This window comes from Indicator indicator, chromosome 40 (genome assembly GCF_027791375.1).
Source record: "Indicator indicator isolate 239-I01 chromosome 40, UM_Iind_1.1, whole genome shotgun sequence".
Taxonomy (NCBI): domain Eukaryota; kingdom Metazoa; phylum Chordata; class Aves; order Piciformes; family Indicatoridae; genus Indicator; species Indicator indicator.
This window is the reverse complement of record NC_072049.1, coordinates 176622-190120: the sequence shown is the minus strand read 5'-3', so window position 1 is coordinate 190120 and position 13499 is coordinate 176622. Positions and strand designations below refer to the sequence as shown.

The following is a 13499-nucleotide window of genomic DNA, read 5'->3' as shown; positions in this document are numbered from 1 at the left end:
TCAATTCACACCTCTGCTGACACAGGGATTTGGGGAGCAGCATCCTCAGCAGTGGGACACAAAGCTGGAGGGAAGAGAGCTGGAAATGGAACATTTTTGTGTTTTGGAAGGCTGAGGTGGTTTGTAGCAGGAGCTGGTGGGAAGTGGAGGAGCTGTGGAGAGGGAGAGGAGCACACAGGAGGTGAGCTGGGGCTGAGGGCAGCTTTTGTGAGCAGTGCTCACCCAGGGCAATGTCCCTGCCAGGGATGGGGAAGGGAAACCTCTCCCCTGGACGTCACCCTGGGCACTGAAGCACCTCCCCAGCAGGGCTGGCTTGGAAATGGCTCAGAAATCCCAGTTCCAAAGGCCTGGTGCTGGCAGGTCCCAGGCAGGCTGTGGGGAGGGTCCCAGGCAGGCTGTGGGGAGGGTCCCAGGCAGCCTCTTGTGGCCCTCCCCCCAGCCGCTCTCATGGGCTCCCTGCTGCTCCCTTTCTGGGTCTCATCCCTGTGCCTCGTGTGGGTGAGACCTCAGGAGCTGATCCCCCCCAGCTCCATCTGGGCACTGGAGATCTCCTGCCTGCCTCCTGAGGTGAAGACCTCTCAGCTTTGGCCTTTCCCTGGGCTCCCTGCTGGCTTGTGGGTGGGTGGAAGGGGCTGCCTGGCCTCCTGCTCATCTGCAGGACTCAGGGAAGGCTCCTTTGGAGGGTTTGAAGGAGGTTTTGGAAGCATCAAGCAGGAGTTGGCTGGGCTGGGTTCAAAGTTAAACTCCTCCTATCCTGCTCCCCGCAGGTAGAATCAGAGAATCAGTCCACTGGAAGGGACCACAAGGCTCAGCCAGTTCCAACCCCCCTGCCGTGGGCAGGGACACCTCACACTACATCAGGCTGGCCAGAGCCTCATCCAGCCCTGGCCATCCAGGGATGGGACCTCAACCACCTCCCTGGACAACCCATTCCAGGCTCTCACCACTCTCATGGGGAAGAACTTCTTCCTCACATCCAGTCTGAATCTCCCCACTTCCAGCTTTGTTCCATCCCCCCCAGTCCTGTCACTCCCTGATAGCCTAAAAAGTCCCTCCCCAGCTTTCTTGTAGCCCCCTTCAGACACTGGAAGGCCACAGTAAGGTCACCTCAGAGCCTTCTCTTCTCCAGACTGAACAGCCCCAACTCTCTCAGTCTGTCCTCACAGGAGAGGTGCTCCAGCCCTCTGCTCATCCTCGTGGCCCTTCTCTGGACACCTTCCAGTTCCTGGGTGTGACCCCAGCCATGAGCCAGGTTTGCTGATGGGTAACTGAATCTTTGATGTCTCTGCCCCATCAGCTGGTGGAGAGCAGGACGTGCTGAGGGCTCTGCTCACGCTGGCTGCAGCTGCTTGAGCAATGGAAACTGCAGCTTTGCATAAATGATGGATGAAGGCAGCCCTGCTCCGAGTTTCTCTTGGCAAGGGCTGAAATGTTTTTGCTCCAGAGGCTGGGTGAGTGGTTTGTGAAGGGTGCAGAGCAACAGGGAATCCTCCAGGAGCTCAAAGAACTTTCCTGGCTTCCAAATCCCCTACCCTGCTCCAGCTTCCTGGACCTGGCTTCTTTCAGTGTTACTGCATCTGAGGTCCTGCTCTGGTGGGGGGGGGTTGGACTCGAGGATCTCCAGAGGTCCCTTCCAACCCCTAACATCCTGGGATCTGTGATCTTGCCTGAAACAGGCAACCCCCTGCAAAAAAAGCAGCTTCCCTGGGGCTGGCCAGGTGATGGTGGTGGTGGGGTAGGGAGAGCTGGTGTAAATTCCAGCAAATTCTGGAATCTGCTGCTTTAATCCATGGTCAGATGCTTCTGCACCTTGCTTGGTCCAGGAACCTGCAGCTGTCTGAGCTGTGTTGTGCTGGGACCAGCCCCTAGCTCCTTCCCCAGGCTGGCTCTAAGGGGAGATGTTCCCTGGGCATAGATCTGAAATCCAAGCTGGAGAAGAGAGGGGCAGGAAGGGGAGGGGTGTGGAGAGGGCAGGTTGTGTCCCACCCATCCCTGAAGGATCTTTGTGGAAGTGTCCTCCAGACTGGAGGCTCTGCAGCCTTGACTTTTCCTGGTGAGGGTTTTCTGCATCCAAGCTTCAGCTCCCCACCATTACTGGAGCCCAAAGCCACCCTCCAGCTCTCCTGAGGAGCTGGTGGCACCATGTTGCCATCTCTAGCATCCCTGTGTCTGACTGAGTTGTTTTCCTATCTCCCATCACCTCTGCTGGACCTTCTGGGGTTTTATTTCTCCTCTGGACCATCTCCTTGAAGCACAGCACCAGATCCTCCCAGTTCCTAGGCTCCTAAAGGTGTCTCTGGCCTCTGTGAGGACCTCAGCTACCTGCTGCTCCTGGATTAGCTGAGTCAGACCCAAAGCAGGATTAATGCTGCTTAGGGAGGAAGGTCTGGGTTGGGTTTAGAGCTGGAGGAGACACAGCTTGTGGTGAAGCTCATGGTCCAGCCTTCCCCTGCAGTGCCCTGCAGCCCTGGGGCTTTGTGTCTGGAGAATAATTCTCACTGAGGTCTTTATGTTCCAGATGTTGGTTGGTGCTGCACAACCACCCTAAAAATGAGCAGGAGTTGAGAGGTTGTCTCATGTTTGGGGGGGCTTTAATTCCTCACTGGGCTCCTGGCTGTCCAGGACCTAATTCCATGATGTGGTTCTCATGGTAGGAACTGGTTTTGCAGTTGCTACTTTCCAACCCACACAAGCAAAAGGAGAAGCCACAAGGTGGAAACTCTGTCCCCTTCTGTGCCTCTGGTTCAAGGTGGACAGGCTCAGCCTTTCTTCCAGCCCTGGTGCCCAGGGGTTGTTGGCTCTCCTGGTGTCCAGGAGGTGTTTGGTTCTCCTGGTGTCCAGGAGGTGTTTGGCTCTCCTGGTGCCCAGGAGGTGTTTGGCTCTCCAGGTGCCCAGGAGGTGTTTGGCTCTCCTGGTGCCCACGTGTGTCCCCTTCTCTGATCCACTTACAGCCAAAGGGTGGATTAAATGTGCTGAACCTGCTGGGCTTTGAATTTTCCACCTGAGCAACCTGAGCCCTGGAGGGGAGGAACTGGCAGTAACCTGATGCTGGAAGCACTGGGAAGTGTTTCATTGCAGGAGATGGTTGGAGGTGTCCTGAGCAGAAGATGATGATAGGGCACCCAGGGCCAGGACCCCTGATGTGGGGGCAGGTTGTTGGCCCAGGCCTGTGCCACGGAGATGTTTTTACTTCCTTCTTGCTTCTTCAAGCCTCTAAGGCAGGTCCCTCGCTGCGTGCAGCACGAGGTGGTCCTTGGGCTGGGCAGTGGTGCTGCTGAGTAGCTCACAGCAGGCAGGAGTGTGGTGGGGTTGGGCTGGGTGGCTGGGGTCACATCCTGCCCAGTTTCCCTGGGCTTTTGGCAGGGCTGCAGGCAGCAATCTGCACACAAAAGCTCAGCCAGGGCAGAGCAGCTGCTTAGGCTGCTGGGAAACCCTTCATGGCCTTTCAACCCACCACAGCTGGGGGGCTGAGCTACCAGAAACATCTTGAGCTGAGCTGGGGTGAGGGGAGCTGAGCTGGGGTGAGGGAGAGCTGAGCTGGGGTGAGGGGAGCTGAGCCTGGCCTGGAGGATGTTGTCTTGCTGTCCATTTTCCCCAGCTCTCCAGCACCTGGCTTTGGGGTGGTTGGGTTTGAGTTACATCTCCTCTGAAGCCAACAGGATTTGCTGTAAAGGTGCCAGGAGGCCTCAGCAGTGTCCACACCACTGAGGGGGATCTGATCAGTGCTGATCAATACCTTCAAGGGTGGGTGGCAGGAGGATGGCACCAGGCTGTGTTCAGCGGTGCCCAGTGCCAGGCCAAGGGGCAGTGAGCACAAACTGCACCATCACAAGCTCCATCTGGACATGAGGAGGAACTTCTGGAACTGAAGGGTGCTGGAGGCCTGGAGCAGGCTGCCCAGAGAGGTGGTGGAGTCTCCATCTCTGGAGCCTACCTGGACACCATCCTGGGCAACCTGCTCTGGGTGGCCCTGCTCTGGTGTGGGAGTTGGACTCAATGATCTCCAGAGGTCCCTCCCAGGTGCTGCCATTCTGTGAGTCTCTGCTGCTCAGTCCTGGAGTTGTTTTGGAGCCACTGGGCTGTGGTTCCCCTGGGAATGTGCTGCTCCAGAAGCATGGGAGCAGGGGTAGGATCCTTGGGATGTGTTTGGGAGGGACCTTTGAATGTGTTTGTGGTGGTAGGATGAGAGGGAATGGATTGATTGAAGCTTGAGGAGGGGAGATTGAGCCTGGAGGGGAGGCAGAAATTGTTGGCAGTGAGGCTGGGGAGAGCCTGGCACAGGTTGCCCAGGGAGGCTGTGGCTGCCCCCTCCCTGGAGGTGTTCAAGGCCAGGCTGGAGGAGGCCTTGAGCAAGCTGGGCTGGGGGGAGGTGTCCCTGCCCATGGGATCTTGAAGGTCCCTTCCAACCCATTCCATGGATCCATGAGGTGGGGTCCGTGCTCCCTGTGCCCACCTCCAGAGCTGTGCAGCTGGGAAGCATCAACCATGCTGGCTGCTGGAGAGGAGTGGTGCAGCTCTCAGATGCCTTCAGGAGCAAAGCTCAAGGTTCAAAATCCCCCTTGAGAGGGGTGGGGGTTGGGGAGTGGGGGGTGGGGGGGCTGGACCCAGCTTCTTTATTCATTTTGCCCAGCGGGCTGGAAACCAACTGGTTTTAAATGGGAGCACCTCACTTCTAACTGGGAGCTCCTGAGCCCAGCTGGGCAGAGTCACTCCCTCGTGGGAGCAGAAAGGTTTGGCTGAACTGGTTCCACCAGGCAGGTTCAAAAATGTTCATTAGAAAACTGCTAATTGCCTAACGAGTTGAGAATCTAGGGCTGGCTGCTGGGAGGGGAGCAGTGCCAGCACCTGGCTGCCAAAGCTCCCACGTGGGGCCAGCCTGAGGGTTGTCTTCCTCCACAGCAGCACCAAACCTTCTCCTGAGGAGCCCAAGCAGGGCTGGTGTGGAGCTGTTGGAGTTCCTGCATGGATTCACTTCTTGGACTCTTGGTGTTGGGGTAGGGTTTTAGCCCAGGTCCTGCCCTGCCTGTGCCAGTCAGGGTGTGGAGCAGTGGTGGCCTTGCACCTCCAGAGCTGCCCCTTCAAGGTGCTTTGTCTGGAGCTTGGTTTGCCTGTGGTGATGCCACCAGGGAATGGCTTTTGGTGCTCTCCTGGCAAGGGGCTGTGAGGGTTGGAGCTGGCAGCTGTGGCCTGAGCCCGGATGGGGGCAAGTCAGGAGGTTCTGGATCTTCTGGGCACCATCCTTTGGGTTTGGTAGGAGCCAGGAGTGTGGCCAGGGGGGCAGGAAGGCCAAGGGCATCCTGGCTTGGATCAGGAATAGTGTGGCCAACAGGAACAGGGAAGTGATTGTGCTGAAGTGAAGGTGCTGGAGCATGTCCAGAGATGGGCAGCCAAGCTGGTGAAGGGAGAGAAGCTGCCCATGGGATGGCACTGCTGGAGGCACAGGCAGGTGGGGAGGAGCCAGCTCTGGACGTGTCTGGAGCTGCTGAGATATTGCCAGAGGCTTGGATGCTCAGGAGGAAAATGAGATGAGCTCAGTTCCCCCTCCAAGCAGGTTCCTCCTGTTCTGCAGAGCCAGGAGAGCAGGTTCTGGAGGTGTGCTGAGCAGATGATCTGAGCTGCTGGAGGCTTCCTGGTGCCCCTGGGTTTGGCATGCAGGAGAAATTGGCACTGTCCAGGCGTGGGCAATGTCTGGGATGGGAGCCCTTCTAGATATGGGCACCATGGGCAGGGTTGGGGTTCCCACAGGCTGTTGCCTTCAGGGTGATCAAAGCCTTAGGGATGGCATCCAGAGGGCTGTGGAGAGGTGGAACCAAACCAACCTCATTGGAGGCTGCCCAGGGAGGTGGTGGAGTGCCTGTTCCTGGAGGTGTCCAAGAAACTGTGGCCATGGAACTTGGGGCCAGGGTTTAAGTGGCCACGGTGGGGTTGGGTTATTGGTTGGACTGGATGATCATAGAGGTCTTCTCCAACCCAAACAACTCCATGGTTCTGTGGATGTTTAGTGCCAGGACCTGGTAGAGGAGCCATGAGCTCAGCTCCTGGTGTGGTTCCACCATGAGCATCCTTGGCTGGAGGAGGCTCTGGGTTAGATGCCTGCAGCTGCTGTTGGGTTACCCTGGCAGCCTCCTGTGCTGCTTTGGGTGCCACTTCCTATCCAAAAGGCCAGGCAGGGCAGCTGGGGAGTGAGGAGCTCCCCACCATCTAAACATGAGGAGGAACTTCCTTCACTGGGGGGTGGTGGAGGCCTGGGGCAGGCTGCCCAGGGAGGTTGTGGAGTCTCCGTCTCTGGAGGCTTTCAGAACCCACCTGGATGTGTTCCTGCGTGACCTGCCCTGAGTGACCCTGCTCTGGCAGGGGGGTTGGCCTCAATAATCTCTGGGGGTCCCTTCCAGCCCCCTCCCATGCTGTGACTCTTTGATCTCCCGAGGTCCCTTCCAACCCTTCCCATGCTGTGATTCTCTGCCAATAATTGTGAGGGGTTGGAGGGGGGTGGGAGGGAGGGAGGGAAAAAGAAGAGAAACAACTGAAAAGTGCTGGTTATGAACCTGGAGCTAAACTATTGCTTTTTCTCCCCTCCTCTTCCTTCTTCCTCTTCTCTCCTTTTAAACAAACAACCCCCCCCCAAAAATCTGCCACCAAACCCCCTCCCCCCTCCCCCTCCCTTTCCCAGGAGCTCTCCTCCAGTACGGAAAGTCTCGATAAGTCTCCCTGTCCCGTAAGTGCCCTGTTCCATGCCCAGGCTGCCTGCCTGCCCCTCACCACAGCAGCATTTCCTCTCTGCCACCACTGGCACCCTTGTGGCACAGCTCTGATGTGTCCCTGTCCCCTCCCCAAACCCCCCCCCACAACCCCAATATCTGCACCACTTGAGCCCCTGGCTGAGGGCACCAGCGCCGGCTCGGCTGAGCTCAGCTGGTGGAAAGAGGAAGCTTTGGGCAAATTTGGCTAAATCAAAGCAGAAAAACCCCTGTGGGGTTCAAAGAGCTGAGGGGGGGGAGGTCTGGGTGCTTGTAGCCCCCCCCAAAAAATGGCTGTGAGGGAGAGAGAGAAGCCCTCCTGATGGTGGAGGCAGGGGAGGGACGTGGCTGCTGCTGCCCTTTGCAGCCCAAAGAGGAAATGCTGTTTCCTTGGAGTTTTGACTGCCAACTTCTCTGCCAGATGAGATTTAATTTGCTTCTTTTTTTGTTTTTTTTTTTTTGTTTTTTTTTTTAATTTCCCTTCCACCAATCATTGTTCTCCTCCCACCTCTCTGTGTGTTCAACTCTTTGGTCTTTTCAATCAAACCCCCAGCCTTGCCCTCGTGGAGTTTTTTCTTTCCAAATGAGCTTTTGGTTTTGGTTTTTAAATTCCATTTTTCATTCCAATTTTGGGTTTCAATCAGCAGCATCTTCCTCCTCTGTGCCATCTTCCTGCCCATCTGGGCTTCCACACCTTGAAGATGTAGTCCATGATCAAAACCACTTGGTCTGGGCACTGGTGCCCCCCCAGCCCCCTCAGGATGGTGAATTTCAGCCCTTTTAGGACCTGGGTGATGTGGTCCCAGCCTGTGTGTGGCTCCAGAGGGACAATCCTCACCCCGAGGACCCTTGGCATTGATGCTGCAGCCACATCCAGGTGCAGGGCAGGAGGCTTTTACCCCCATGCCCACCTGGGTGCAGGCTCCTCCAGCTCCCCTGCTTTTAGGAGGAGCCAAGGAACCTCCTTTAGGTGCTGGTGCTTGGGTGGGAGGTAGGACACTGGGCTCCAGGTCCCACTTTGCCACCCAGCTCTGGGTAAGTTGCTTTCTGTTCCCTCTCCTGCTCCTCATCCTCTGATGGCTTTTGGAGGCTTGGCAAAGCCCTCACAGACTCCTTGGTCCCAGGATGTTGCAGAAGTGTCCTCACAGCCCCCCAGCTGCCATGGTGGTTGTTGGCATCACTTTGTCCACCTCCATGGTGCCACCTGTGTCACCATCAGCCCAGGCCAGGCAGGACTGAGCACCTTCTCCTCTCCCCAGGGCAGGAGACCTTTTCTCCCAGGCTTTGCAGGCCCAGGGTGTCCATTCCATGGCAGATGGTTCTTGTGGGGCTCTTGGCAAGTCTCTGCCAAGGTTACAAACCCTGCCCTGAGCTAAAGGGTCCTGGTGGGGGTGAATGGTGCCTGATGCCAGTGCCCAGCACTGCTGCTGGAATCCTGGTGGCAGGCAGCAGAACAGAAGGGCAGCAGCTCTGCTCCACAAGCCCCTGAGTGGTTTCCACCTGGGAGTAGATCAGGTAGGGTCTTGCTCCCATGGTAGCAGCAATGGGGGATGGGCAGAGGTTTGCTGTATGAGGCTCTGAAGTTGTGGTGGTTTGAGCAGAGGAGAGGTGGAACCCAGGGAGGGGAGCAGAAAATGCTTTGGAGCAACCTGGGCCAGTGGGAGGTGTCCCTGCTCACAGCAGGAGGGTTGGAACTGGAGGATCTTGGAGGTCCTTTCCTATGGATCTGTGCAAACATCCTGAATGGACCCCCCCTGGCTTTTGGAGGTGCTTAAAGCTCACCAAGGCCTGGACCAGGCAGGAGCCTTCGCCACATCCTGACCCTTCCAGCACCGCTCCCACGCTGGCGCCTCAAGCGGAGCCTCCTGCTCCTGTGGCTGGGATTTGTCATCATCCTGCCTGCTCCTGGGAGGTGTTTGGAAGCCACGTGGGGAGAAGGAGGCTCCTGGAGCTTGTCTCAGCCAAACCAACCCTGAGCCCTGCCTGCTGCAGCAGGAGCAGCTCTGCTGCACAGCTGCCAGGGAGCTGCTTTGCTGCGGGAGGAGGCAAACAGTAGAGAGTCAACAGCGGTGCTGGCTCGGAGCCCCAGCAGGAGCCTTGCCTGGGATGAGGGCAGAGTGGATCCTGTCCTCTCCTTGCTTGGCTTCAGGGCCTTGGTGGGACTGAGCTGGGGCACAGGCAGCTCTCCACAGCCCGGCCATAGCTCTCCTGGCAGGCTGGAGGCAGCGCTTCCTCCCATGCCTTGGGTCAGGAATGGTTCAGCTGCTGATGTTCTCCAGAGCCCCATCCATGACAGGATGTGAAGCTTGCCCAGCTGAGTCCCCTGAGCACCACAGAGCAGAGCAGTGCTCAGTGGGATGAGCAGAACATGTCCCAGCTGCATGCTTTGGGCTGGAGGAGCCAAGACCCTGAAGGTTTTCAACCAGAGCAGGAACGTGGGAGGTGCAGAGCAAGTCCGGGAGGTGATGAGGTGGTCCCAGGGCCAGGACAGCTTCCCTCTGCTCACTGTGCAACAGGGAGAAGATGCTTCAGGAGATGCTTTGGGATGCTTCAGGAGATTTTTGGACATCAGGAGGAAATTCTTCCCCATGAAGGTGGTGAAATACTGGAACAGGTTGCTCAGGGATGTGGTTGAGGCCCCATCCCTGGAGACATTCAAGAGCAGACTGGCTGTGGCCCTGGGCAGCCTGCTCTAGGTGGAGGTGTCCCTGCTGCCTGCAGGGGAGGTGGACAAGATGCCCTTGGAGGGTCCCTTCCAACCCAACACATGCAGTGAATCTGTGGATCCCTGGAGAAGGAGGAGGTTAAAAGCTGCCTGTGCCTGCCATGCACAGATGGATGTGGGTCTGAGGCAGGGCTTGGCTCAGGTTCTGCTCCTGCACGTGGGCACCTCCCCACCTGGGCACCATCCCAGATTCCCACTAGGGATTCCTGCATGGGAGTGCAGAGAAGACACCTCAAAGGGGGCAAGGGGCATGGGAAGCAACATCAACTGCCTGCCAAACCTGGAAACCTGCAGCCAGCAGAGAGCAGAAGACCCTTAGGGGGGCAGGGACACAGCAGCCATTGGGATCCAGTGGCAGAGCTTAGGGCAGGGCCAGGCACTTCCCACCCCTCAGGGGCTGGAGCAGCAGCTGGGGCAGGGCTTTGAATGTTTAGTGTCTCACAGAATCACCGAATGGGAGGGGTTGGAAGGGACCTCTGGAGATCATCCAGTCCCACCCCCTGCCATGGCAGTGCCACCCAGAGAAGGTCACCCAGGAACACATCCAGGTGGGGCTGGAATGGCTCCAGAAATGGAGACTCCACCACCTCTCTGGGCAGCCTGCTCCAGGCCTCCAGCACCCTTCAGTTCCAGAAGTTCCTCCTCATGTCCAGATGGAGCTTGTGATGGTGCAGTTTGTGCTCACTGCCCCTTGGCCTGGCACTGGGCACTGCTGAACACAGCCTGGTGCCATCCTCCTGCCACCCACCCTTGAAGGTATTGATCAGCACTGATCAGATCCCCCTCAGGCTGCTCCTCTCCAGGCTAAGAAGCCCCAAGACCCTCAGCCTGGCCCCATCACAGAGCTGCTCCAGGTCCCCTCAGCATCTTTGTACCCTTTGCTGTGCCCTCCCCAGCAGCTCCCTGTCCCTCCTGAACTGGGGAGCCCAGAACTGGCCCCAGTGCTGCAGCTGGGGAGTGCCTGCGCTGGCTGGTGAGGTGAGCAGAGAGCTCTGGGGAGGGCAGGCCAGCACCTCCCAGGAGCCTGGAAGGCTTTTTGACGTGGACTACAGAACCCAAACCATTTCCCACCTGCCCTTCCCCAAAAAAGGCTGATTCTCCTGCTCTTCTTCACCATCCCTTCCGTGTTGCTGTGCAGCCCTTCCTGCCTCTCCGGCGGCTTCCTTTCGCTTCCCCACGCTCCGAAGCTTTCCTGCATGTGCAGCTCCAGCATGCCCCTGAGCACCCTGCAAGCTGCACTCTGCATCTCAGTCTGACATGGCCAAAAAACCCCAAATCAGCCTCCATTGGTTTGTTCTGATTTAAAAGCTTGAAATCATCCAGCAGGGAGCTGGGGGTCGAGCCTTGGGGGTGCTGGGGTCGAGCTTTGGGGGTGCTGGGATTGAGCTGTGGGGTGCTGGCGTTGAGCTATAAGGAGCTGGGATTGGGAGAAGAGCTGGGGTTGAGCTGTGGGGAGCTGGGGGTTGAGCCTTGGGGTGTTGGGGTTGAGTTGTGGGGAACTGGGGTTGGGAAGGGAGCTCAGGATGAGCCTTGGGGTGCTGGGGTTGAGTTGTGGGGAACTGGGGCTGGGAAGGGAGCTCAGGATGAGCCTTGGGGTGCTGGGGTTGAGTTGTGGGGAACTGGGGCTGGGAAGGGAGCTCAGGATGAGTCTTGGGGTGCTGGGGTTGAGTTGTGGGGAACTGGGGTTGGGAAGGGAGCTCAGGATGAGCCTTGGGGTGCTGGGGTTGAGTTGTGGGGAACTGGGGCTGGGAAGGGAGCTCAGGATGAGCCTTGGGGTGCTGGGGTTGAGTTGTGGGGAACTGGGGTGGGAAGGGAGCTCAGGATGAGCCTTGGGGTGCTGGGGTTGAGTTGTGGGGAACTGGGGCTGGGAAGGGAGCTCAGGATGAGCCTTGGGGTGCTGGGGTTGAGTTGTGGGGAACTGGGGCTGGGAAGGGAGCTCAGGATGAGCCTTGGGGTGCTGGGAATGAATGGGTGTGGGGCTCCAGGGGGTCATAGTTTGATCTTTTGAGCTTGGGTTGAGCCATGAGCAAGGCTCTGGGGTGAGGGCACAACCAAAACCCAGCTTGGCCCTGGGGGCAGGGCTGATTCATGTTCCCTCTGCTGGCTGTGGCACAGGGATCTGGGGGGGTGATCCCAAGAGGATGTGATCCAGCGGCTGTGATCTGAGGTGGGGTTCCCAAGGGAATGTGATCTGGGAGTTGGTTTCCAAGGAGATGTGATCTGAGGGTTGATTCCCAAAGGGACGTGATCTGAGGTGGGGTTCCCAAGGGAATGTGATCTAGGGGTTGATTCCTAAGGGGATGTGATCCAGGGGGTTGGTTTCCAAGGGGATGTGATCTGGGAGTTGATTCCCAAGGGGATGTGATCTGAGGGTTGATTCCTGAGGGGATGTGATCTGAGGGTTGATTCCCAAGGGAATGTGATCTGGGGGTTGATTCCCAAGGGGATGTGATCTGAGGTGGGGTTCCCAAGGGAATGTGATCTAGGGGTTGATTCCCAAGGGGATGTGATCCAGGGGGTTGGTTTCCAAGGGGATGTGATCTGGGGGTTAGTTTCCAAGGAGATATGATCCAGGGGGTTGGTTCCCAAGGGGATGTGATCTGGGAGCTGGTTTCCAAGGAGATGTGATCTGACGGTTGATTCCCAAGGGGATGTGATCTGAGGGTTGATTCCCAAGGGGATGTAATCCAGGGGGTTGGTTTCCAAGGGGATGTGATCTGAGATTTGGTTCCCAAGGAAATGTGACCTGGGGGTTGATTCCCAAGAGGATGTGATCTGAGATGGGGTTCCCAAGGGGCTGTTTGCTCTGGAGTTTTGGGGTGCTGGACAGCACAGCAGGAAGAAACAAGTGCTCTGATCCTGCCCTGCTCCTGGAAGAATCATCTGGGAGCAGGGAAGAGGTTGGGCTGGGAAGAGTTTCCTTCTCCATCCGGTGTTTATCTAGAGCCTGTGCAGCTCCGTGGCAGAACCTCCAGGGTCTCCTCACCCTGCTGAGCTCCGTGGCAGAACCTGCAGGGTCTCCTCACCCTGTCCCCTCCCCACCTCTTCCATTCCCCTCCCCCTGTCTCCAGCCTGTCAGACTCGCCCCCGAGAGGGAATTCATCAAGTCCCTGATCGCCATCGGGAAGCGCTTGGCCACCCTGCCCACCAAAGAGCAGAAGACCCAGAGGCTCATCTCAGAGCTGTCCCTGCTGAACCACAAGCTGCCAGCAAGGGCCTGGCTGCCCACTGCTGGCTTTGACCACCACGTGGTGAGGGTGCCTCACACCCAGGCAGTTGTCCTCAACTCCAAGGACAAGGTAAGAGGAGAAGCAGCAGTGGCTTTGGCTCCAAAAGTGACTCAGGCTGCTGGGAGAAGGGAGGGCTCCAGGTTGTGATCCTGCTTCCTGGGGGTCTCTTCCCACCTGGCTGATTCTGTGATGATTTCTAAACATTTATCAAATCCCCTCTCAAGTCTTCTCCACCCTAAAGAGTTCTTTTAAGTTCTTTGGGGGTTTTGGTTTTGTTTGGTTGTTTTTTTTTTTTTTTGTTTTCTTTTTGGGGGGGGACCCTCTGCAGGCTTTGGGGTGAAGCCCTTGAGCTCTGAATTTTGATGGAGGGAGCAGGAGCAGGGAAGTGATGGTGCCCCTGGAATGGGCACTGGGGAGGCCACACCTGGAATGCTGGGGGAAGGTTTGGGACCATAACTCCAAGCAGGACATTGAGGAGCTGGAGCAGGGCCAGAGGAGAGCAGCAAAGCTGGGGAAGGGTCTGGAGAAGAGGCTGGGGAGGAGCAGCTGAGGGAGCTGGGGGTGGGGAGGCTGCAGAAGAGGAGGCTGAGGGAGACCTCATTGCTCTCTGCAGCTCCTGAGGGGAGGCTGCAGCCAGGTGGGCTCAGGTGCCTAGTCTCAGGTGGTAGAAGGAGAGGAAATGGCCTAAAATTGCCCCAGGGGAGGTTCAGGTTGGCCATGAGGACCAATTTCTGCCCTGCAAGAGTGGTCAGGGACTAGCCCAGGTTGCCCCTGGAGGAGTTCAAGAAAAGCCTGGATGAGGCACTT

The 13499-nt window shown here is 57.6% G+C and overlaps 1 protein-coding gene across 1 annotated transcript in view; it reads left to right on the top strand.

Moving 5' to 3' along the window:
• The window catches only part of PI4KB (phosphatidylinositol 4-kinase beta), a 31610-nt gene that overhangs the window by 10163 nt on the left and 7948 nt on the right, over positions 1–13499 (top strand). Inside the window, exons 3-4 of the mRNA XM_054397027.1 lie at positions 6671–6715; positions 12534–12761. Coding sequence (XP_054253002.1) covers positions 6671–6715; positions 12534–12761 — 273 coding nt within the window. The remainder of the gene's footprint in view (positions 1–6670; positions 6716–12533; positions 12762–13499) is intronic.